The 27552-nt window shown below is 35.4% G+C and overlaps 1 protein-coding gene across 8 annotated transcripts in view; it reads right to left on the bottom strand.

Annotated features, from left to right (window-relative positions):
* The window catches only part of TLK1 (tousled like kinase 1), a 180922-nt gene that overhangs the window by 24676 nt on the left and 128694 nt on the right, over window positions 1-27552 (bottom strand). For all 8 annotated transcript variants that reach the window (XR_015147590.1, XR_015147591.1, XM_086357586.1 and 5 more), the window contains 4 exons: window positions 27203-27313; window positions 26776-26912; window positions 23108-23296; window positions 4147-4213 (listed from right to left, as the gene is read on the bottom strand). Coding sequence is in view for 6 of the 8 variants with exons in the window: in XM_086357586.1 (XP_086213712.1) it covers window positions 4147-4213; window positions 23108-23296; window positions 26776-26912; window positions 27203-27313 (504 nt within the window). In the remaining 2 variants the exon portion in view is untranslated. The remainder of the gene's footprint in view (window positions 1-4146; window positions 4214-23107; window positions 23297-26775; window positions 26913-27202; window positions 27314-27552) is intronic.

Consider the following 27552-nt stretch of genomic DNA (forward strand, 5'->3'; position numbering starts at 1 on the left):
CATAACTAGAATGTATCAAGACCGGTATCAAAACAGGATCAACTATAAAAGCTAACTGGTACACAGCTTATTAGTTTTTCTTAAAGCCAGAGATGCCACATGTGGCACAGGTACATTATCGGATTTAGTTGCTCTACCTTAAAGAAACAAAATTTTAAACATAGGAAATTATTCTCATTACAACTATAAGCTTATAAGCGATAATCAAGGAAGTTTATGCATAATGACTAGTAGCAAAAAGTTATTTTGTGTAAGTTTCAGGAGTAATCTGTATAATATACATATATTTGACTATATACTTCCTTTACGTTCTAGTAAATCTTTAGCTGTATAAAGGTAAAATTACACTAGAGAGTATTTACACATTTTACCTCCCAAAACATGCTTTTCCTCTTGACCTTTAAAGATAAATTTATAATGAAAAACAGTGAACCAATTAATAATAAAGAAATATTCTAGTTGATAGAATAGTCACTAACAGGCTACCCAAGGAAAGTAATATATGAGAGAAAGAGAGAAAGAAATACGTGTGTGAAAAATTTAATTGCTCTACTTTATCTGTGATGAAAATAAAACAGTCTATTTCTGGGGGAAAAAAGGAAAGCAAACATTCCTACTACTCTAAGAAAAATGCAAAGCTACAAGGGAATCAATTCTGAATACAGAAGGCTCAACCTGCTCTCCATCTACAACTAGAGAATTGTAGGAATAAAGTGTAAGGATACTTCCACTGAAGTAGCAGTGAGAAAAGGTTCAAGTCTTGGCTTTGCTAGTTACTAGCTATATTAATTTAGACAAAGCAAACAGAGAAGAGCTTGGCATTCAAATTTAACATTAATGTTCACTCTAGAATGGTTAAAAATTCAAAGTGTATAAAATGTAATATTATGTAATTCTCCTGAAATGTGGAAATAAATCACTTAGTGAATGAGTGAGCAATAATTTCATAAACTGATAACTAAAACAATATTAATTCTTAATATATTAAAAAAGATGATGCTGAACAATAATTTTCCTAATTTCAGAAGACAGTAAGCCCTTAAGTAAGTTTACATTTACTATTTGGTGGTAACAGGAATGAGAATTTATTTTAGCCATGGACTTACTGCTGAACTCTCATTTGTTACTCTATCACACTAACAGATTCACTGGATTTGGATCATTATGTTTCTAGCCCTACAGAATATGAACTGAACTTTATGATTTACTCAGTGGTAAATACTTTTTCATATTTCGGTTTACCTATTCAGTTATTATGATTATCTTTATAAAATACAATGTATATCATAAATTATCTCAAGAAAAAGTTAACTAGGCCTTCTAGTCTTCTATGTCCAAATGGTATGGGCTTCAGCAATGATTGAAGTTTTTTCCTTTGGTGCCAACAAATTTAATAACTCTATCTAACTTCAAGAGTTTTTATTGAAGGGAGAGTGAAAGTCACCTTTGGTAATGCAGGAGGTATACTGGGCTCCACATCTAAACCCTAATCTGATGTAGGTCACATGATTAATTCCTGCACAGGTTACATGGACATCAAATATTTACAGATCAGATCCAGCCTATGGTAGAAACTATATAGTTACATGTCGGGGTATGGTTCATGTTGGCTTAAGATAGAGGTGATGAAGTGTTCAATCTACTTGTGTTTTAGAAACCAGAACGACCTATTTTTAATGACCTACTTTCCAACTATGCTTTAGAATGCCAAATAACTTATTTTTAACACATGTAACTGAATGCCTATTATTCTTAAACTGTACAACTAAAAAAAATAATACCCAGTGGAAAGCAGACTACTACTCTTCATTTGTACTCTAAGGTGACACTACTTACTCAATTTTGTTCTCTGTATGTACTACTAGCAACTTTCTTCATAATGCATTCATTCTTCTCAACCAAAAAAGTCAGAAGTAAATGTGAGAATTCAAAACATGAGAGTATATTTCAGCATTAATTCATCAATTCTTCCAAAATATTCCATGATGGAGATCAAAGAAAAGTAATGTTGTAAATTGGTTAAGAAGATAAAGTTAGAAATATAAAACTGCTCAGTAAATTTGATAAAAGCTGAAACAATAAAACAGGAAAAGGATTATGGATGGGACAATTATTAGAATGAGTAAATACAAAAATGGAGAAGTCAAACACTGGGAAAAAAGATAATACGGAAGTTAGAATAGAAGGTGTAGTAAACTACAAAAGCTTACAACTGTTTATATAATATCTAGACATTTAAGTATATGTACCTTACTTTATAAAATAGAAATGTTTCAGAGAAATAAAATATTTTCAATGTACCAGGAAAGCTTTAAAATCAACCAACCACCCACCAATCAAAAAATAAAAACAAACCGCCCTCTGAATCCTTTTAAGTATTTTTGTGATACAAACAGTCGATTCCTAATTTAACTACTTTATCATTTCATATTTTATAACAGGTTTCCATAAGACATGTAAAACTCATCATTAGAAAGAGTAATCTGAAATTTACTATTATGTGTGAAAATTATAATCCTCCAGTTGACTATACACTTTAGCATCCCATTATCATGAAAGGCTGGTCAGAAAATAATTGATAAATCTTTCTTTTTATGGAACATCAAACACAGGTCTCTATCAAAATAGCTTAGGTGGGCAGACAAATACTTGTACGAATTCTGAACTTCAAAATCCCCACTTCCCTTCTATAGTCCCGTTACAACTCCATCAGTTACAAAACAGGTTGAAGTTGTCTACTTATATCAAAGGACAAGAGAAATATCAATAATTACAACAGAACAGAAAACAGAACAAAACAGATCAGAATAAATTCATTTTAGAATTTACTGTTCAAGTAGTTGGGCTGAAACTTTTCTGAACAGGGGTACAGTAAAGAACACTAATACAAATTACATGTATATATATGTGTCTATATATACACACATATACACAAAAGTGAGGTGAAAGTCGCTCAGTTGTGTCCGACTCTTTGCGACCCCATGGCTCCTCTGTCCATGGAATTCTACAGGCAAGAATACTGGAGTGGGTTGCCATTCCCTTCTCCAATATACAAATATGTATGTATATAAAATATAATTTTTTTCTGTTCCCTGTACCTAAATGGCAGGACTCTGAAGCATGTTGATAGCATTCCAAAAATAAGCACATCTATAATGAGATGGTGGCTGCTACAAGAATGGGTTTCTCTGACATACCTCACCCTACCCCAGGGAGATGACTTGATAGATACTATCTTCAATTAGTTCACTAACTTAGTTTTAGCTGTTACTCAGCCTATTTAAACAACGTAAGTAATGTGATAAGCAGACCAGACAATTTAAAAACTGGATCAAAGAAAAAGAATTTTACAGCTGTCAGTAATTTCATTTTGAGGGGGAAAATCTATTATTTCTCTGAAATGGTTTGAATTAAAAATACGAACTAAAAAACAATGAACTGAATATAATTTCAGAGTTTACAAACAAGTACACAGTTTACATTATAAAACTTACTAAAATATAACAATGTTTTTCTGAATTATATCACTTCATATTATTACCGATGATCAGGCTCTTCTAAATTTGCCAATGTATATGTTTTAACTGAAACATTTAATCAGGTATTTGGTAACTTTAAAGTTAAGTCAAAAAAACCTGTTATTAATTTACAATTGTTTCAATTTGTTATGAAATGGACACAACATAGAATATTACATTTTATCTTAAAAATAAAGCTTTTTTTTTTAAAAAAAAAAAAACAGATAGTATTTAACAGTAATCTTAAAAACCTGGAGTTCTGTCCAGGATCATTCCTCCACTATAGGGACAAGGGTTTTTGTTTTTTAACTTTTTGACCACACACGTCATGTGGGATCTTACTCCCCAGACCAGGGATCGAATCAGCATCCCCCTGCATTGAGAAGTCCCAGGGACACTGTATTATCAGCGTCTGAAATGTTTGTAAATTACCACAAGGTAAAGGAACGTTATTTTAATATATTCAACATAAAAATGCAACTTTTATGCCCCTCTTTTATTTTTTGGTCTGAAGTTTTAAATTTGGGTCCTTTTTCTCTGTAAGTTTTGCCTTCTTTAATAAGAAACGGAAAACACAACTTTCCACAACCTCTGGTAAAATGAAATGGCCAGCATATGCTTCACGTACCTTTTTGAGATGTCCTAGTCTAAGTTTGAAAATTTCTTCCTGTTCATGATATTCTGCCAAAGTCAACCTGTCAAAATGAAATTGTAATTCTAGATATTAATACTTATTGTTTCTTATTAACAACCAGCAAAATAAAATTAATCAAATAAAAATACTAAAAATGTTGACAAATTTCAGCCCCGAACACATAAGCCTAAAGTGCCTGAAGGTATTCTTCAGAGTATATCTAATACAGATGGAAAAATTGACTGACTTATAAAATTCAACAACTATTTAATCAGTACCACGAATTTAGATCCTAAGGATGCAATGAAAAGGACAGTTTCTCAATATACTCTGGTTTGAACTTACACTTCATAGTGGGAGTATAGGGGGTAAGGAAGCAGAAGAGAAATAATTTAGTCCAGAAATGAAACAATCCCAAGTAACAGTACGTGTTATAAAGGGAATCAGAAAGGCTGGTGTGATAATAACTGTCTGTACTACACTAATTTGCACCAAGTTTTAGGGAGATAGTCTTGATCTGAATGTCAAAAGGACAGCCACAAGAGGACCTAGGGGAGTACGTTCTAGACACAGGTTAAAGCAGGTACAAAGACACCAAGATGGAAATAGACTGATACTGAGAAGAGGAAAAAAAAAAACACACAAGTATCAGAATATAGTCAAAGAGGCTGTCAGCAAAAGAGATAAAGCAGGGGCACAGCATCTAAAAGCAGGATGGATTTTAGACCAAGAAATGAATTTCATTTTACTTTAAGAGTACTGGGAAATCACTGCAAAGGTAATTGGTCCAATTTGGGCACTGGTTTAAGAAAGAAAGAAATGAAGACATTTTTCTCTTCTCTGCTTCCATGTGCTAGTGAATAAGTGAGACAGGGCTGCCAAAACCCACCAAATTATTAATAAATACAAACATATACACACGTGAGAGTACTTTATGGTTGTGGTATTATTAATTTCAAATATTCTTCTGTAAATTAGAAAAAATCACTGCAGCTGACCCTTGAATAACAAGGGTTTGAACTGCACAGGTCCACATACATGAAGATTTTTAAAATAAACACGTATTACAGTACACTACATAGTCTGGAGTTGGTTGACTCTGTGGAGGTGGAACTGCAGATACAGAGGCCAGCTGTGAAGTTATATGCAAATTTTCAACTGTAGGGAGGGTTAGAGTCCCAAACCCTCATGTTATTTAGGGTTCAACTGTAGTTTAATGTATGTAGAACTTTAGTAGGATATGTACCTATTATAATATTTCATAAGAAAACATGATTCTGTATCAATAAAGTGAAAGAGGAAAACACACACACACAGACACCCCCCCCCACAACAAAACAACTTCCATTCATACCCATTACTGAAAGAACTGCTTTTATCTATCATATTTAGGCCCTTGTTTACTTATGTATTCTGGGTTTATTTGGTTAAGCTCCAAACCCCAAGGACAACTTATTTATGCTTGGTTTATATCCCTCAGCAACATTCAGTATAAATGCTATTTCCCTTAAGCTAGATGGTAATTAAAATATTAATATCATAGAAAGGGCATTCAAATGAAATAATCAAAAACCTCCAAGAAATTCAGTTAGTATTCCACTAGAAATATCTTAAGAGTAAAAAACAAACATTTAAAATTAACTCTCTCTACCCAGTCTTAGGTTAACATAACCATTGGATTTTATTATACTGAATATAGCAATATAGTTCCAGCAGTTGCCTAACATAAATTTAGAGAACTAAACACTGCACTGTGAATGTGAAACATGTATGCAGATGCAATGAAACAAGAAGAGGGAAACGTGGTATTTTTTTTAAAAAGAGGTTTGGAAACTAAAGCTGATAATATCTCAACTAGTTCACTAAAATAAAGCCATAGGAATTTTGGCAAATAGTTTCTGGATATGCATATATGCCATCAATGGAAATTACCTGTATAACAATATAGTAATTTACTACTCTTAAAATAAGGTTTTAGGCCTACCAGTAGACCATAGGATGGGCTCAGAACTAATTTTTTTAAATATGTAAATATTTTGTTTGTTTCTGTATAGGAATAAAATACAGTTCTATACTTTGGTTTTTATTGAGTTAAAATGCAGCTAAATTTACTATTCATAAGGTAAAATTAGTATGGCTAAAATTTAGTTTACTAAAATTTTTGACTGTCTTAAGTTGGCAGTAGTTTTCAATAGCTATTGTTCTTCTGAGTTAATAATAAATCAGTGTCAATTAGTTCCATGGTGTCTTAGTCTGTTGAATACTGCATGGTTAATCGTATACATTTTATAATGTAATACATATTGGCTATTAACTAGCATTCAGTTCCAGTTGTTAATATGTTTGTGTTGTGGCTCAAATATACATCATCTACATACCTTTAATAAAAGCAAATACACACAAATAGTCCCTTCCCTAAATTTACTTAGTATAATGATACCTCATTGATTTCAAAAGCTTTGACCCCAGAGCATTATTTTATAGGTCTAATCCTAATATGAAACACATGCAATTCTCAGTAAAGATTAATGGTAACTTTCGGCAGCAACAGAACTTTGCTTTCTTTACTGCATTTGATTACTACCAATACAAGGCTTCAAATAAACAGCAAAATATATACATACTAATTTCTCTCTGCTGGGTTTGAAGCATCAATAAACAAATGTACAGATAGTACTAAATACTAGGCTACTGACTTTCTTGGACAGTGAAAGTGAAAGAAAGTCGCTCAGTCGTGTCCAACTCTTTGCGGCCCCATGGACTGTAGCCTACCAGGCTCTTCCGTCCATGGGATTTTCCAGGCAAGGATACTGGAGTGGGTTGCCATTTCCTTCTCCAGGAGATCCTCCCAACCCAGGGACTGAACCCAGGTCTCCTGCATTATAGGCAGACGCTTTACCATCTGAGCCACCAGGGAAGTTCTTGGACAGTAATTCTTACCATTTTATGATCGTGGTATCCAATTTCACATATACGTAACTTTGCGGTTCAAACAGCAGTTTAAGAATTCCTATTCCTGTCTCACAAAATAGAATGCAAACCACCAAACAGCAAAAGACATTTCTTACATTTCTTTGCACTTCCTTATCAGAAAGCACCTGACATATATTAGCACTTTAGAAATTGAAAAGTGAAGTTGCTCAGTTGTGTCCGACTCTTTGCGACCCCATGGGCCATTTAGCACTTTAGATATCTGCTAATTATTTCCACTGAAAAATACTTATAGATTAAATTTAGATAAAATTAATTGGATCTTAAAGAAATTGGATTTTATTTTATATATGGAAAGAGGTAAGCTAGGAAAATACTAATTTTGATGACTTTTAATTGCCACATCAATTAATTTTATGATGTGCTTTTTAAGATGCTTAAAAAACATCCACCCTCTTAAGCAAGTCAATTGCTTAAATTACTTAGCAAATCTCTTGTTCACAGAATGCAAAGTCCAATTTCTCCCTTTATGAATCATATCTCATATTATAGATTGAATATTAACTTTATTACACATTTATGTATATATATTTAGGAGATGCTAAAAATCATAAAAACTGTTCAGGAGGTTAACACAAAATTATTCAAAAAGCCAAGAAATTTAAAACTCAAACATAAAACTTAACCACTGATAACCTTTCACAGTGAGTATGAATGAATAAAGAAAGCTGAGTGCTGAACAACTGATGCTTTTGAATTGTGGAGTTTGAGAAGATTCTTGAGAGTCCCTTGCACTGCAAGGAGATCCAACCAGTCCATCCTAAAGGAGATCAGCCCTGAGTGTTCACTGGAAGGACTGATGTTGAAGCTGAAACTCCAATACTTTGGCCACCTCATGCGAAGAGCTGACTCATTTGAAAAGATCCTGATGCTAGGAAGAAAGATTGAAGGCAGGAGGAGAAGGGGATAACAGAAGATGAGATGGTTGGATGGCATCACCAACTCAATGGACACGAGTTTGGGTGAACTCCAGGAGTTGGTGATGGATAGGGAGGCCTGGTGTGCCATGGTTCATGGGGTTGCAAAGAGTCGGACACGACTGAGTGACTGAATTGAACTCAATGAATGAATGAGAATTTTATTTTTAATTCAAAAATTGTTTTCCAAGAGTTTAATAGAAATGTAGGGTATCTGCAGAAAACAGAGATTACTCATTTCAAAGAAACTGATATCCAATTTTTTAAGGGTATTCTGTTTAAGCAGGAAACTAATCTGAAGTCTCAGAGTTAAGGAATACAAGATCTGGTAAACAGAATGTTAAAGGCACTTAAGAAAAAAAATATCAAGCCGGTTTTTGGGCACAATTTAGCAAACCTTTACAGAATACTGAACTAAGTCACACATTGAGGAGTAGACTTTTTTAAATGAGGGAGGAAATAGATGAGACTACTCTGCCTTTGAAGAGCCCTAAAAAGACACTAGAAATAGAAAAAAAATGTCCTTAACATGGTAAAGGGCATTTATTTAAAAAACCATAACTAACATCATACTCAATGGTGAAAGAGTAAAAACTTTCCCCTTAAGGCCAGGAACAATTTTCACCCCTGCTGTTCAATATTGTACTGGAAGTCCTCTCAGAGGACTTAAAGAAAAAAAATACACTGAAATTGGAAGGGAAGAAGTAAAACTATTTCTAGTCACAGATGACTTAACTCTACATGTAGAAAATCTCTAAAAATGAACAAGAGCTAAAAAGTTCAGCAAAGTTGCAGGGCATGAGATCGACACACAAAAATCAAATGTGTTTGTATACATCAGCAATGAACAATGTAAAAACAATACTAAGAATACAATTCAATTAATAATAGAACTGAAAACAGTAATATACATAGGATCAAGTTACTCAGGAAGTGACTTGGATGCTAAAAACTACAAAATATAGCTGAAGAAATGAAAGCATACTAATTAAATGAAAGAACATCAGTGCTCATGTCCTTGAGATTAGCAGACTCACTACTGTTAAGAGGGCAATTCTTCCCCAAAGTGACCCACAGACCCAACATAATCCTGATCAAAATTATCAACGATTTTGCTGAAACAGGAAAGCTGATTCTTTAGTAAAATGCAATGTGCAAGGGTCCTCAAATAAACAAAACAATATTGAAAAAGAAGGACTCATACTTCCTATTTAAAAAATTAATACAGTTATGGTTATCAAAAGAGTGTGGTACTGCCTTAAGGACAGACATCTACTGTATGATTCTCTTTAATGCACTATCCAGAAGAGGCAAATACATAGAGAAAGGAGATTATTTGTTACCAGGAGGATGCAGGGAGGCAGGAATGGGGAGTGATTAATTAATGGGCATTAGGTGTTCTGGATGAATAAAATGTTCCAAAACTAAAGGGAGGTCTTGGCTGCACAACACTGCACAGCACTGTGAATGCACCAAGTGCCACTGAACCGTATGCTTTTCAATGGCTAACTGTATGTTATGCAAATTTAACCTAATTTTTTTTCTTTTTAAGTACCACTGGGAAAAAGAAATGGGGGAATATGGGAAGGATGAAACTAGTTTCCTGAAGAGCCCAGGATTCAATATACAAAAAAAAAAAAAAAGAGGACTAATGACTTATGCCAAGTGCTGGTATGATGTGTAGAATAATGGCCTCATAAAGATGTCTACATCCTAATTCCTGGAGATGTGAGTATGCTAAGTTACACAGCAAAGGAGAATTAAAGTAGCAGATGGAATTAAAGCTGTTAATTAGCTTACTTTAAAATAGGGATTTATTCTGGATTACCCTTTGTGGACGCAATGTAATCATAAGAAGCCTTAAAATGCGAGGAGATGGGCAAAGGTGTTGGAATCCCAGTGACATGACACGACAAGGGCTTGACTTGCTTCTGCTGGCTTGCAGTTGGAAGGGGATCATGAACCAAGCAATGTGGACAGGCTCTAGAAGCTGGAAAAAGCAAGGATTGTTTTCTAGAGCCACCATGAGTAATGCACCCCTGACAATACCCTGATTTTAGCCCAGTGAGATCCATTTTGGATTTGTGATCTCCAAAAATATAAGATAATAAATTTGTGTTGTTTTAACTCACTGAATTTGTGGCAATTTGTTACAGCAGCAGTATGAAATTACTATAGATCCTGGTACCTAGAAAGGGGATATTTCCATAACAAATACCTAAAAATATACAAGTGACTTTGGAAGTGGGCAGTGAGCTTGGAAGTGGGCAGTGAGCAAGAGGCTAGGAGAATTCAGAGGAGCATGATTTTAAAATAACCTTAGGCTGCCTTGAATAGGCTATTAGCAGAAATATGAATATTAACAACTCTGCCAAGTGAGGATTCGAGGAATTCCACAAGGAACACAGTGTGGAAAACCTATTGCCTTAAGAGAACACCTAAATTGTCATGAATGGATCATCTGGTAGATAGGAGAGGTGCAACTGGTGAAAACTCAGAAGGAAATGAAAAATATGTTATAGAAAACTGGAGGAATCCTTGTTACAATGGAAGAAAGCTTAGCAAAACTGTATCCTGTAGTTATACAGAAAGCCAAGCATGTAAGAAATGAACTCTGCAGATTTCCAAACAGTGTTCAAAGTCTGGACTGGTTTCTTCTCACTGTTTACACTAAAATGTGAGGAAAGATAAATCAAAGGTAAGAAATAAGAAATGTTCAACCAAAAATTTAATGGGTTTAATCCAACCAAGATTTAATGGTTTAAGAAATTTTGATTTTATTCAGAGTGCAAAATACACCAAAATTGAGATTCATGGTCAAAGCTCCTCTTAAAACGGAGGGTGTAGTTGAACAACCTTTTGCTAATATTCCAGAGAAGCCAGAGTATTCCTCACATAAACAGTCTTTAAAAAGATGAAGTGTGTGACTCACAGATCCCTTCAGCCTTCTTAGCAGAAGTCAAAAATAGTGATAAAATTATTTAGGAAAAAAAAAAAAACAAAAACCTGGAGGAGCCCCTTGTCTAATGGAATGAATGCTTGTGTCACACATGAGAGACCCACAAGATTCTTGAGAACTTTATACCAACAAAAACACTGCCAGCTTGGATTTTAAGGGACACAGACAGCACAAAGTGAAAGGCTGTCAAAGAGTCAAAACTCTACAAACAAGAAACTGGTTGTAAAGCTACTCAGCAGCAAATATATGCTAACCTTCACGAAAAAGAAATCTTTATAAAAAAATGGACAGAAGCTTGAAAAGTCACAAGCTACAGAAAAATTATTACCAGATCTTGAAACCTGAGTTTGCCTGGATGGATTCTGAAACTGCCAGGATCAGTGACACCTTTAATCTTTTTCTGTTTGAAAGGAAATGTCTGTAACTCTTATCCTATGGCTGTCCCCATCACTGTATTTTGGAAAGAGGTAGTAACTTGTCTCTTGATGTTCACAGGTTCATAGGTTAAGAGGAATTATTTTCAGGGCAGATTATACAAAAGTCTCACTCATAATTTATTTAGGTAACAAAATTTAGAATCTCTAAGTTGATGAGATTTAGGTAAGGTTTTTTTAACGTGGAGTTAAGGCTGTAATGAGGTTGACAAGACTTTGCAGATAGGATAAATGAATTTTGCATGTGGGAAAGAAGTGAATCTTAGGTCAGAGGGGAGGCTGTGTAGGTAGAATAATGACTTTCCAAAAATGCCACATTTTAATCCTCAGGACTTATGAATGTGCTCAACAGAAAGGATAAAATGGGATTAATATCACTAATTAGCTGACCTTAAAATACAGTGATTATCTTGGATGATACAGCTATGAGTACACAGTGTAAAGAAAAACAACTTTTATCGGAAGGAAACTGGGAAAAGGCACATAAGTGGTAATATCTGAACCGGTTTAACAGAAGCAACAGAAAGCAGCCAGGAGGAAGAAACAGGGCACACAAGGACATGGTGACCCATAAACACAGCATGTAGACATGCAAGCCAAAAGAAAACTGGATGTATACTGCAGATTAAGGAAATTATCTTTTATCGGTTGCTTGCTAAGAGTTTAGACAGATCGATGCTGAATTTTACCTATTATTTTTTATTTTGGAATCTATTAAGATAACCATATAATCTTTCTCTTCATGTGAAAATTACATTGATTTTTCTTATTTTAAACCAAGCTATCATACCTAAAATAAATCCAAACTGGTCTTGAGAAATTCTCATTTTTATGTATTATATGTGGGGTTGCTAATATTTTATTTAATATTTTTGCATTTACTTTTATAAATGATATTAGACTATCATTTATCAATAGGGCTTCCCTGGCAGCTCAGTGGTAATAGATCTGCCTGCCAAAGCAAGAGGTGTGGGTTCGATTCCTGGGTCAGGAAGATACTCTGGAGAAGGAAATGGCAATCCACTCCAGTATTTTTGCCTGGGAAATCCCATGGACAGAGAAGCTTGGCAGGCTACAGTCCATGGGGTTGCAGAAGAGTTGGACACAACTTAGGCTTCAGCAATATGTGAACCGTGAACTTCGAGATGTTCAAGCTGGTTTTAGGAAAGGCAGAGGAACCAGACATCAAATTGTCAACATCTGCTGGATCATCGAAAAAGCAAGAGGGTTCCAGAAAAACATCTATTTCTGCTTTATTGACTATGCCAAAGCCTTTGACTGTGTGGATCCCAATAAACTGTGGAAAATTCTGAAAGAGATGGGAATACAAGACCTGACTTGCCTCTTGAGAAACCTATATGCAAGTCAGGAAGCAACAGTTAGAACTGGACATGGAACAACAGACTGGTTGCAAATAGGAAAAGGAGTACGTCAAGGCTGTATATTGTCACCCTGCTTATTTAATTTATACGCAGAGTACATCATGAGAAACGCTGGGCTGGAGGAAGCACATGCTGGAATCAAGATTGCTTGGAGAAATATGAACAACCTTAAGATATGCAGATGACACCACCCTTATGGCAGAAAGTGAAGAAGAATTAAAGAGCCTCTTGATGAAAGTGAAAGTGGAGAGTGAAAAAGTTGCCTTAAAGCTCAACATACAGAAAACTAAGATCATGGCATCTGGTCCCATCACTTCATGGCAAATAGATAGGGAAACAGTGGAAAACAGTGGCTGATTTTATTTTTGGGGGCTCCAAAATCACTACAGATGGTGACTGCAGCCATGAAATTAAAAGACGCTTGCTCCTTGTAAGGAAAGTTATGACCAACCTAGATAGCATATTAAAAAGCAGAGACATTGCTTTGCCAACAAAGATCCATCTAGTCAAGGCTATGGTTTTTCCAGTAGTCATGTACAGATGCGAGAGTTTTACTATAAAGAAAGCTGAGCGCCAAAGAATTGATGCTTTTGAACTGTGGTTTTAGAGAAGACTCTTGAGAGTCCCTTGAACTGCAAGGAGATCCAAACAGTCCATCCTAAAGGAGATCAGTCCTGGGTGTTCATTGGAAGGACTGATGCTAAAGCTGAAACTCCAATACTTTGGCCACCTGATGCGAAGAGCTGACTCACTGGAAAAGACCATGATGCTCGGAAAGATTGAGGACGGGGAAGGGGGAGACAGAGGATGAGATGGTTGGATGGCATCACCAACTCAGTGGACATGGGTTTGAGTAGACTCTGGGAGTTGGTGATGGACAGGGAGGCCTGGCATGCTGCGATTCATGGGGTCGCAAAGAGTCGGACACTGATGAACAACTGAACTGAAATGAACTAGCCACTAAACAACACCATGACAAATTAGGCTATAACTTTCCTTTCCGGTATGGTCTTTCTTGAATTTCAACACTATAACTGCTGGCCTAAAATTAAGTTGAAAGTATTTCTCCCTTAGCTGTTCTTCAAAAGGTTTTGAAAGACTGGCACTATTTCTTCCTTAAATGGCTAGTGGAATTCATAGATGAAATCATCTGTACCTGAGTTTTTTATGATCAAAGATTTTAATTATAGATTCAATTTTTTTAACAGTTACAGAACTATCTGATTTTGTTTGTTCTAGTGTCAATTTTGGTAACTTGTATTTTTCTAGAAATTTATCCATTTCACAAAAATTTTAAATTCAAGTCATTTATAATATTTTTTTCTTTAAGTATGTGTACATTCTATAATAACATTGTTTCTTTCATTCCTGATGATGATTCTTTTCTCTCTTTCTTGTTTTCAATTTTATTAGTCCTTCCTCACCCACATAAAACCCATAGACATCCCTTTTGGACTGGCTGATGCTCTGTATTTTATGATTATTTCCTGTATCAAAATTTCTGCTCTTATTTTTCTCTTCCTCCTTTTCTTGGTTAATTCTGCTCATCCTCTGATAAAAGTTTTACCTCAATAATTTTTGCCATGTAGCACTTTCACCATCATTCATCTAAAAATATCTTCTCATTTCCGATGAGACTTTTGCACTATCTTTGTTTCTGATTTCTAGTTTAATTCCACTGTGATGAGAGAACATATTTTATATGATTTCAATCCATTAAGTTTCACCCATGAGTCCTATCTAACATTTAAAGGAAGAAACAATGTCAGTCTTACATAAAACTCTTTCAATCCTTTGAACTTTGCTTAGACCTGTTATACGACTCGACATGGTCAATTTTTATAAAAGTCCATTTTTAAAAAGAACATATATTCTATAAATGTTAGGGGGTAACATGCTCATTAAGTCAAGCCTGTCAATCCCACTGAAATTTTCTATACTCATGCTGTGTTTCTATTTTATATTGTTTTATTTTTATCTATATGTTCTATTACTAAGAAATGTATGTGTTGAATTCTCCCATTATAATTTGTGTATATGTCCATATATCCTTAAAATACTGTCAATTTTTTATCTTGAGGGCATGTTGTTATGCATACAAATTTAGAATTATTGTATGTTTTGGTGATTTTAAACTTTTATAGTTATGAAATAATCACTATTTCTTATAATTTTTTGGTTTAAATTTTACTGTATCTGCTATAAATATGGTTTTCTTTCAATTGCCATCTGTCTAGAATGTTTTTTCCCTTAATTTTTGCATTTAATATTTTTTTCTTTTGGTGGCCCCCTTTTTTTTTTTGCTGTGCCTCATGGCCTGTCAGATCTTAGTTCCCTAATCACCTAACCAGGGATCAAAACTGCATTCCCTGCAGTGGAAGCAGAGTCTAAACCACTGGAAGTCCCCCTGTTTGGCCACTTTTGAGAATTTTTTCTCTTTTCCTTGATTTTCTGAAATTTCATTATGATGTGTTTGAGTACTTCTTTTTATTCATCCTACTTGGAATTCTCTGGCCTTCATGAATCTATAGACTGATCTTGCTCATTTATTTAAAATAGTTACCTAATCTCCAAATATTGCTTCTGCTCCATTTAAGATCATTTTCTACAGAGTCATCTGACTTGTCAATAGTAGTAATTTAAGTTAGAAGACAGTAAGATTCTATCTTCAAATAACCACCAACCTAAAAGCAGTAAAAATATTTCAAGAATGAAGGCAAAAGAGTTATTTTCAGACCAACCAAAACTGAGAGACATCACTACCAATAGACCCACACTAAAAGGAAATTACTAAAGGGTATTCTTAGGCAAAAAGATCTCACTAGAGGTAAAAATCAGAGATCCAGGATCAATGAAACAAAGGGAGAAAAATCAAATCAATAAAATTAGAAACGAAAATGGAGAGATCACAACAGACAACACAGAAATACAAAGGATCATAAGAGACTACTATCAACAATTATATGCCAATAAAATGGACAACGTGGAAGAAATGGACAAATTCTTAGAAAAGTACAACTTTCCAAAACTGAACCAGGAAGAAATAGAAAATCTTAACAGACCCATCACAAGCATGGAAATTGAAACTGTAATAAAAAATCTTCCAGCAAACAAAAGCCCAGGTCCAGATGGCTTCACAGCTGAATTCTACCAAAAATTTAGAGAAGAGCTAACACCTATCCTGCTCAAACTCTTCCAGAAAATTGCAGAGGAAGGTAAACTTCCAAACTCATTCTATGAGGCCACCATCACCCTAATACCAAAACCTGACAAAGATGCCACAAAAAAAAGAAAACTACAGGCCAATATCACTGATGAACATAGATGCAAAAATCCTTAACAAAATTCTAGCAATCAGAATCCAACAACACATTAAAAAGATCATACACCATGACCAAGTGGGCTTTATCCCAGGGATGCAAGGATTCTTCAATATCCGCAAATCAGTCAATGTAATACACCACATTAACAAATTGAAAAATAAAAACCCTATGATTATCTCAATAGATGCAGAGAAAGCCTTTGACAAAATTCAACACCCATTTATGATAAAAACTCTCCAGAAAGCAGGAATAGAAGGAACATACCTCAACATAATAAAAGCTATATATGACAAACCCACAGCAAACATTATCCTCAATGGTGAAAAATTGAAAGCATTTCCTCTAAAGTCAGGAACAAGACAAGGGTGCCCACTTTCACCATTACTATTCAACATAGTTTTGGAAGTTTTGGCCACAGCAATCAGAGCAGAAAAAGAAAAGGAATCCAAATTGGAAAAGAAGAAGTAAAACTCTCACTATTTGCAGATGACATGATCCTCTACATAGAAAACCCTAAAGACTCCACCAGAAAATTACTAGAACTAATCAATGACTATAGTAAAGTTGCAGGATATAAAATCAACACACAGAAATCCCTTGCATTCCTATACACTAATAATGAGAAAACAGAGAAATTAAGGAAACAATTCCATTCACCATTGCAACGGAAAGAATAAAATACTTGGGAATATATCTACCTAAAGAAACTAAAGACCTATATATAGAAAACTATAAAACACTGGTGAAAGAAATCAAAGAGGACACTAATAGATGGAGAAATATACCATGTTCATGGATTGGAAGAATCAATATAGTGAAAATGAGTATACTACCCAAAGCAATTTATAGATTCAATGCAATCCCTATCAAGCTACCAACAGTATTCTTCACAGAGCTAGAACAAATAATTTCACAATTTGTATGGAAATACAAAAAACCTCGAATAGCCAAAGCGATCCTGAGAAAGAAGAATGGAACTGGAGGAATCAACCTACCTGACTTCAGGTTCTATTACAAAGCCACAGTTATCAAGACAGTATGCTACTGGCACAAAGACAGAAATATAGATCAATGGAACAAAACAGAAAGCCCAGAGATAAATCCACGCACATATGGACACCTTATCTTTGACAAAGGAGGCAAGAATATACAATGGATTAAAGACAATCTCTTTAACAAGTGGTGCTGGGAAATCTGGTCAACCACTTGTAAAAGAATGAAACTAGAACACTTTCTAACACCATACACAAAAATAAACTCAAAATGGATTAAAGATCTAAATGTAAGACCAGAAACTATAAAACTCCTAGAGGAGAACATAGGCAAAACACTCTCTGACATACATCACAGCAGGATCCTCTATGACCCACCTCCCAGAATATTGGAAATAAAAGCAAAAATAAACAAATGGGACCTAATTAACCTTAAAAGCTTCTGCACATCAAAGGAAACTATTAGCAAGGTGAAAAGGCAGCCTTCAGAATGGGAGAAAATAATAGCAAATGAAGCAACGGACAAACAACTAATCTCAAAAATATACAAGCAACTCCTACAGCTCAACTCCAGAAAAATAAATGACCCAATCAAAAAATGGGCCAAAGAACTAAATAGACATTTCTCCAAAGAAGACATACAGATGGCTAACAAACACATGAAAAGATGCTCAGCATCACTCATTATCAGAGAAATGCAAATCAAAACCACAATGAGGTACCAATTCACACCAGTCAGAATGGCTGCGATCCAAAAGTCTACAAATAATAAATGCTGGAGAGGGTGTGGAGAAAAGGGAACCCTCTTACACTGTTGGTGGGAATACAAACTAGTACAGCCACTATGGAGAACAGTGTGGAGATTCCTTAAAAAACTGGAAATAGAACTGCCTTATGATCCAGCAATCCCACTGCTGGGCATACACACTGAGGAAACCAGAAGGGAAAGAGACACGTGTACCCCAATGTTCATCGTGGCACTGTTTATAATAGCCAGGACATGGAAGCAACCTAGATGCCCATCAGCAGATGAATGGATAAGAAAGCTGTGGTACATATACACAATGGAGTATTACTCAGCCATTAAAAAGAATACATTTGAATCAGTTCTAATGAGGTGGATGAAACTGAAGCCTATTATAGAGTGAAGTAAGCCAGAAGGAAAAACACCAATACAGTATACTAACGCATATATATGGAATTTAGAAAGATGGTAACAATAACCCTGTGTATGAGACAGCAAAAGAGACAGTATTGTATAGAACAGTCTTATGGACTCTGTGGGAGAGGGAGAGGGTGGGAAGATTTGAGAGAATGGCATTGAAACATGTAAAATATCATGTATGAAACAAGATGCCAGTCCAGGTTTGATGCACGATACTGGATGCTTGGGGCTAGTGCACTGGGACGACCCAGAGGGATGGTATGGGGAGGGAGGAGGGAGGAGGGTTCAGGATGGGGAACACATGTATACCTGTGGTGGATTCATTTTGATATTTGGCAAAACTAATACAATTATGTAAAGTTTAAAAATTAAATAAAATTTAAAAAAAAAATAGTTAAGAACCAGGAACCATGCAAGTACTATATAAGCTTCATCTCATTTCATCTTTTCAACATTATGACATAGGTACTTTCACAAGGAAGTGGAGGCTCTAAGACATAAAACAGTTTACCAAAAAATAAAAAATAAAACTGGAAAAGTCAAGGTTGGATTCCACATCTGACTAAAGAGCTTAAAATCCTAAGCACTACACAGCAGTAACCTTCTTTAATAGTACTTACTTTCTGGCTGCACTGGGGCTTTGTTGCTGTGCAGGCTTTCTCTAGCTGCAGTGAGCAGAGGCTACCCTCTAGTTGTGGTGTGCAGGCTTCTCACTGCGGTGGCTTCTCTGTTGCAGAGCATGGGCTCTAGAGTGCACAGGCTCAGGAGCTGTGACACATGGGCTTAGCTGCCCTGTGGCTAACTGCCCTTAGTCGAATCTTCCTCGACTAGAGGCTGAACATTGGCAGGCGGATTCTTAACCACTGGACTACCAGGGAAGTCCTATTTTCTACTTTAATTTCTTGATAAAGAAATAATGAAAGATTCATGACCTCTATTCCAATTACTTTACTAGATGTTCTGCACAAACGGATATAAAAAAAGTTTTAGAAGACTACTGCAATGCATGGCTGATAAAATCAAATTAATATATATGAATCAAAGTGTTTCTGTCACTTTTTTCCTTATTTAAATCTGTACTTATGTAAGGATGCAATACAACTGCTATGTTGTATTACTTCATCTGCCACTCTAAGAACACAGCAGTATAACTTCAGAGTTAGTTCTAAGTCAACATATGCAATTAACTGAGATGGAAGTGAGATAATCTACGACTAATAAACTACTGTTAGAGCTAGAGAAGCAAAACACCTGTGGCAAACTAGAAAAATGGTCTTTTGAGAAGGAGAAAATGAAATTCAATCATATGCTTATGTACTATAATTTAGTATTTACTGACCATTTTCTATATGCCAGGCACTGTACTAGATACTGGGGGCATAGAGAGAAGATGGAGAGATAAGAGCTCCAATACTGACAGGCGCAGGTACAAAAGGTACCTAACTCGAGGGGAAATGGGGAAGAAACTAGGAAGAAAAAAGGTCAAAAAGGATTTACTACTGGAACTGACATACAAGGCAAGTCATAAAGGATAAATAGAAAATGGAACAGGTAAAGAAAGGCAAAGAACAAGATATACCAAGGTGCAGAAACAAGTAAAGCAGAGTCCATTTAAAGCACTGAAAGAATTTAACGCAGATGCCTAAGGAAGACACTGGAGAAGGAGAGAAATCAGAAGGCCTATAAAGGGTCTTCATGAGAGTGAATTTTATCTTAAACGCTAGTGAAGGAGGTTAGACATGAAAAAGACATCAGGTGAAAGGTAAGAAACAGTAACTGATGTTAAAAAAGAGAGACAGCAGCAGTCGTACAGTAAGATAGTGGTAGTGAAGATGGACAAGATACAAAAACGTTATGTAAACAGACACAGAGAACAAGGAAAAGGCAAACATCTAGGATGTTTCCAGTGTCATTAACTGAGTGGATGATGATGCTGTGACTGAATACAGAGGTATGAGTATCAGGTTATCACTGAATACCTCAAGTGATAACTGAGTCTTATCCTTCAAGGGTCAAGGAGAAGCTTTCAAGAGGAATCAATATTTAGTATGGGATTTAAAAGATGAACAGAAATTATGACAATGGGCTGGAGTTTAAAAGTTGGTGGTGAATGGGAGGCACTGGTCAATGATAAAAGATGAGGCAAGAGAGGTCAGAAGCTGCCAGGTCAAAAGTACTTTCTGGACTATATTATCCAAGCAATGTAGAATTATGTTAGGTTTACAGGGAAGAAAAAAAAAGGATTGTATTTTTATTTTGGAAAAAAAAGGACTCTGACTATAAGATGACCTAGACCAAAGTTGAAAGATGTCAGAGTGGGTGGGGGTGGGAAGAAAGAACCCAAGTGAGAAATGGCAGTGGACACATTTGAGTGAAGACTGGATGTCTATGGGGTGGAATTAAGCTTACACACCACCTTCTGTATAATTGCTCACCTATCCATCCACTCTTTTAAAAGCAACAAATTTACCCATCTTTGAAAATGAAGTCATGTTATTTTTTTAAAATATCAATAGCCAAAGGATTTAATTGCAAGTCACAACAGCCCCCTCCCCCTCCTTGCCCAAATCAGGAAGGACTTAAAAGATGGAAGCACATTTTGGACTTTAAAATATAAGATTATCACCACTTATTTATTAACTAAAAGATAATAAAAATGGATTAAGAAAAATAAATGGAATCCTGATTTAAAACCTGTAACAACCAAAATTCTGGTATGTGGAATTGAGAGGATGGTGGTACCATTTACTAACTAAGAAAACAGGAGGAGGCAAGGAGTGTGTGTATGTGTGTGCATAGAGAGAAAAGAGAAAAAGAGAGGGGGGGAAAAGGGGGTGGGGGAGGACTGAAATGGGAAAGATAATAATAAATACCATTTTTGTTTTGTGTGTTTAGTAAATACAGTTTTGAATAGGCTGCCATTAGAGGCACTTGTGAGGCATTTAAGTACCAATACCAATTAAGCAAGGATATGACATTCAAGACTGAGATATAAACATTTGACACTCAAGAGAGAAAAGTAGGCTGGAGACAGAAGTTTGGGTGTCAGCAGCATAAACAGGGCAACTGAAACCCTAGGAGTAGCTAATACTCATGGAGAATACACAGAGCAAGTGGTAAGATGGCCTAGGACAGAGCCTTAAAAATCCTATGCTTTACAAATTGATAATGTAAATGATGTCCACAGAAGAGACTTCAAAGATGTAGTCAGATTAAGTTAAAATGAAAATCAGAAAAAATGGTTATCAAAAACTATGGCAAGAAAGTGTCTTTTCAGAAAAAATAAGTAGTCAACAATATTCAATGTTGCCAAGTTAAAGACTCAAATGTCTGTGGCATTTAGCATCAAGGACATAATCTTTAAAAGAACAATTTCAGTCAATAAAAGAGAGAATGGAAAGTGAGGTAGCAGAGACTATAAGCAAAGGAAAGTCTTTCAGGAAACCTAGTTATAAAGATGACAATATGGAGACCGGAGAGATTTCTAATTGATAGAGAGTTTTTTGTTTTGTTCCTAAAAGGAAGGAACCAGTGGACAGCACAAGGGTGAAGATATACGATAAAGGAGGTATCAACAGAAGAGGTCCCTGATGTGGCAGGGGATGGGCTTCAAAGCACAGATGAAACAGTATCTTTCAACAAAGGAGAAGCATATTAAAACATAAAGCAGAGGGTGTGTGTATGTATTTTCCACTCACATAAACTTATATAAAGTCTTATAAAACAGAAAAACTATATAAATTAGGTTGCATCTATATACAGAAAGTATAACAATGGTGTTTTTTCCAGTGGTCATGTATGGATGTGAGAGTTGGACTATAAAGGAAGCTGAGGGCCAAAGAATTGATGCTTTTGAACTGTGGTGTTGGAGAAGATTCTTGAGAGTCCCATGGACTGCAAGGAGATCCAAACAGTCTATCCTAAAGGAGATCAGTCCTGGTGTTCATTGGAAGGACTGATGTTGAAGCTGAAACTCCAATACTTTGGCCACCTGATGCGAAGAGCTGACTCATTGGAAAAGACCCTGATGCTGGGAAAGATTGAGGGCAGGAGGAGAAGGGGACGAGAGAGGATGAGATGGTTGGATGGCATCACCAACTCGATGGACAAGGGTTTGGGTTGACTCTGGGAGTTGGTGATGGACAGGGAGGCCTGGCGTGCTGTGGTTCATGGGGTCGCAAGGCGTTGGACACGACTGAGTGACTGAACTGAATTGTTCTCTGTGAGATAGGATCTTGGTCTTTATTGTTTTATTGTTTTTTCATATTTTTCAAATTTCCTATGATAAGCATATAATTATTTTTTAAATGTCTCCAACTTCTGAATTATAAAAAGTAGTTCACCATTAAAGCAGGAAACCTAGAAACCAAAGCAGAAAGGGGAAAAACAATACCTATAACCTCTGAATGTGCTGCCTTCATAGGTTGACAAAAATATGTCAGCTTACTTAAGCCAACAGTTTCTCAGAAAAAGGAACATTAAGAGGAATACTGAACTAAAATAATCAAAATTGACAAGTGACTCTACTTCATTCACAGACACAGAAGAAAAAGTGAACTCTAGCTTCCTCTTAGCTACCCAAGTCTCCATTTTAAAACAGGATTACTAAATCTCCACTTAGGTAGAATTCAGATTTGGAGGCTTATTATTCATTTAGAAGTAAATTTTTGCAATACTGTTTTCCTTCCTGGCCATGATGATTTTTACTATTTAATTGTTAATAACACCCACTACTAACATTCATGCTCACTGGCAACACTTAAAAAAAAAGAAATTAAAAATGCAAACTTACAGTTGTGGTAAATTTGGTCTAACGAAGGGATCATTTTCTGCTCCATTGACTGCTTTGTTTTTCCTTTGTTTTGATTCAGAATTGGTAGAGGGTGCCTGAGAATTATTAGCTGTGGGAGGTTTGCGTTTGGCTAGAAGTTTCCTTTGCCTTTCAATATCTTCCCTTTGCTGATTCACCCATTCTTGTTGCCTACATAAAAATAAATGTGGAAAAAAATTAACCTTCCTTTACTTTTCACATTTAAAACATGAAAATACATTAGTAAACATGAAAAATCACATAATATAAACATGTAACGTTATGGTCCCACTCTTGTTAACCAACACCTTCTCATTGTCCTTTTCTCATTGGGAACATACATTTTTAAATGAGGTCTTCCCTAAACCCCCTGGATGAGAAAGATGTGTTGCCACATATAACTTCACAGTACCTTGTAGCTCCCCATCTTCTCTTTTCTAACACATATATCTATGGACACTTGATCTCAATATGTGTGGTTAGACTAAATCACTCCATGAGAAGACAGACAATTATTTTATACCCTATTGTACCCTAAGTGCCCAGCACAGTGACTGGCACATGCTAGGCATTCAATAAATATTTCTTGAATAAAATAAATCAACTATTGAAAAAAAGAAATAACAGAATTAAGGAGGTTTTATACATTCATCTCACCACTGTTTAAAGAAAAACTTATAAAAGACAAATGTGAATTTATTAATAAAGTGTTATTTTCTAAATGTATCTGTTAAATTTCAGGGAAGGCTAAGTGGTATATTGAAATGAAACAAAAACTGACCTTAGAAATTTAGGAAGAAAGAAGGAATTTTGACACTTTAAAGAGAGAAAACACCAAGAAAAATTTAGATGGCATTGAAAAATGGGCAACTAATTTAACTAAAAATATTACTGTATATCCATGGGGTTTCAAAGAGTTGGACACGATTGAGCAACTTTCACTTTCACTAAAAAAAATAAAAAATAAAAAATAAAAATAAAAATATTACTGTTTCCAGTTGAAGCTTTTAAAAACCATCCTCTCATACAACATCTTAAGCCTGTTCTAATATAATTATCTTCCCTCTTAGGTCACCTTACCACACTAGGAAAAATTTTTAAAAAACTAAATGGTGATTGTGACAGGATGTGGAATTTTGTCTAATTCTTTAATTGTATCAATTGAGATGATTTTGTTTTCCTTCATTGTATTAGGTGACATATCACACTGATTTTTTCTGCTGACCCATTCTCAAACCAGGAATAAATCCCACTTTGTCACAGTGTATAATTCTTTTAATGTAAAAAAAAAGAAAACAAACCCCAAAACACATAACCTCCATGGTGATGGTACTCAGATTTAGAATAAGTCAAAAATTTCAGTTCCTCACTCCTTCACCCCTATTCAGACCAGGACTAGAGAACTTCCACTCTACCGACAAAGACTTGTTTTACACATGTTTCAGAGTCCCATGATCCCAGTAAGGCAGTGCAGAACAAGAAAGAAGGGAAGGAATGAAGGAGCACCCAAGTAAAAGAGCAAAATGTTGGAGAAAAGTCTCAAGAAGAGCAAGGTTAGAATGTGACTTTAATCCAGTTTTCTACTGGAAGTAGGAATAATTTCAGTTTATTTAAAAAGTTAGTTTTAAAGCTAGTTTAGGGTACAATCAAGATTAATAAAAATAAGCAGCAATAATCCTACTGAAATAATGAAAGAATTACTCTAATGGATATATACATATACACACACACATATATATATAGTGACTGATTATTCAGTAATGACCATACAGTTTAGAGATTATTAATTTAATATTACTAATTTTTATTTCTCTTCTTATCCTCCAACTATTTTGGGTTATATCACAGCTTAAAAAATATACACTGATTAACCGTTTGATACTAAATATATATGTAACAACATACAGTAGGCCCTCAGTAAATGCTTATTAGTAAGAAAAATATACAAGTAATTTCTTAAAACTGGGTTATTGCTTTATTATAAAAGGATATAGCTCAGAAACAGCTCCAGTACTCTTGCCGGAAAATTCCATGGACGGAGGAGCCTGGTAGGCTGCAGTCCATGGGGTTGCTAAGAGTTGGACACAACTGAGCGACTTCACTTTCACTTTCATGCATTGGAGAGGGAAATGGCAACCCACTCCAGGATTCTTGCCTGGAGAGTTCCAGGGACGGAGGAGCCTGGTGGGCTGCCGTCTACGGGGTCGCACAGAGTCGGCCACGACTGAAGCAACTTAGCAGCAGCAGCAGTCGGTGCCAGATGGAAGAGCTGCACAGGGCGAGGTATGGGGGAAGAGACACGGAGCTTCCATACCCTCTCTGAGCCTGATAACCTTCCCAGATCTCCACACATTCACCAGTCCAGAAGCTCCAATTTTACTCTTTGACAGCTTAATGGAGAAATTTTAACAGTTGGCAGCATTTGTATTTTAGTTTATATTTAATCTTATACTATGTAACCTTCTTTTATTCATTACCAGGACAACTGTAGATCTGGGTTTAGCAGCTCAGAAAAACACTAAAAATTTTTAAGTTGTATCTCAACTCTCTTACTTTCTACTTCTACTGTTAATATTTTAGCTCAAGCCTAATCACCTTTCATTTGGATGCTTCTCCATCTAAATTGTCAACAATTTATGTTCTTTTAAGTATTATTCCCACATTACTATCAGTTATCTTTCAAAAACTCAAATTTGACCCCACACACTATATAAAACTTTAACAGCTCCCTTTTATCAACAGAATTAAAATCCAAACTTCCTACCGTCACAAAGACACTGTCCTTCAATACCTAACACCCAGAAACAGTTCTGTTGAACACAAGCTGGGTAAATCAACCGAGATAGGTACAAGACCATTCTATACTTAAGTCCTAGGAACCAATGTTTGAAACAGCAATGTTTATGTGATACTATGTGAAATAAAGCTTTGCCTACATTCTCCATTTAACTGGACTGACTCTGGGAAAGCTGATTTAGATGCTGGCACTACTCTTGCTTTGCAGGTTTTTATGTTTTCCAGCAAAAAAAGAGGGGTAGGGGCAGCAATAGATCCTGGCTCCTTAACACAGAAATAGTCAACCTACCCTTTCCTACCACCAACTTGAGAAAATGGATTTCTCCATTTTAAAGTTTACCTCAGAAGTGCTAAAGCCACATACATGTTCAGTTCAACTGACTTTTGAGTTATTATGTTTGACACTGGAGAGAAAACATGTCTCTCTTTCCCACAAGAATAATGAGCAGACAAATGCCAAAGGAAGGACTGAAGAATGGGAGAGGGGAGGGAAAAAAAACCCAAAAAACTAAGCAGAAAACCCCCAAGATACACAGATACAAATCTTGCAATTAAAGTTAAAAGTTTTAACAATTTCCCTCTCAACTGACCTACAAAAGCTAGGTCAGTTTATGTTTTGGAAAGTCATATTTAAAATAATACATCATACTATACAGATGAATACTAACTAATCAAGGAGTGTGCTAAAGCTAAAACTGTAATGCCTCTTTTATGTTCCTTTCAAATGTATTAAGTTCTATGATTTCAAAGAGTAGTGAGGAGTAGATATAGAACATAATTTCAAATCTATAATCTTTGAAAATAACAAACACCCAAAGGAATACTAAATCTTTCAAAATGTAAGAGTGACTAACTTTACAAGATTCTGAAATGCAAAACCATCTGTCCATTGTTCAGTAAATGAAGCACCATGTCTAACTGTTGTGAAATGCCCAAGGCGTAATCTGTCTTGCATGCTCTTCTCTCGGCTTGACAGTTTTTCTTGTGTACTCTGAAAAAAAAGGGGGGAAAAATCATCATTCAACTTTATTCATTTAAATTTTAAAAACATAGGACTAGTGAAAGGAGAGGGAAAATTTATTGAACTTTTTTTTTTTTTTGACGTGGACTTTTTTTAAGCCTTTACTGAATTTGTTACAATACCGTTTCTGTTTTACCTTTTGGTTTTTTGACCACGAGGCATGTGGGATATGTGAGGATCTTAGCTTCCCAACCAGGATCAAACCCACACTCTTGCATTGGAAGGTGAAGTCTTAATCACTGGACTGCCAGGGAACTCACCTTTTCAATAAGCAGTTTCTTGCTCATTGATATGCACTTATTTAATCGCTCTTTGTATTTTTCAAGTAGCTTTTGTTGCTCATCTATCTGCCGTCTGAGATCACAATTAGCCTACAATATAAGTAGATAATGAAAAAGGTCTAGAATTTGTGTATATGAGACATTTAAGAATATTTATACATTTTGAAAAATTTCATAAAGAGAAGGATTAATAAGTATTTGAATGTGATACTAAAAAAAAATGTTAAAACACTTACTTACCATGAGAATAACTACAGTGTTACATGCTGCTTAGTTGTATAGTGAAAAGTACATGGAATATGTACCATACTCCATAGGTTCAAATCTAC

Source organism: Bos grunniens, chromosome 2 (assembly GCF_055505025.1).
Source record: "Bos grunniens cultivar Pamir isolate PY7600 chromosome 2, Bosgru_T2T1.0, whole genome shotgun sequence".
In the NCBI taxonomy this organism is placed as follows: Eukaryota; Metazoa; Chordata; class Mammalia; order Artiodactyla; family Bovidae; genus Bos; species Bos grunniens.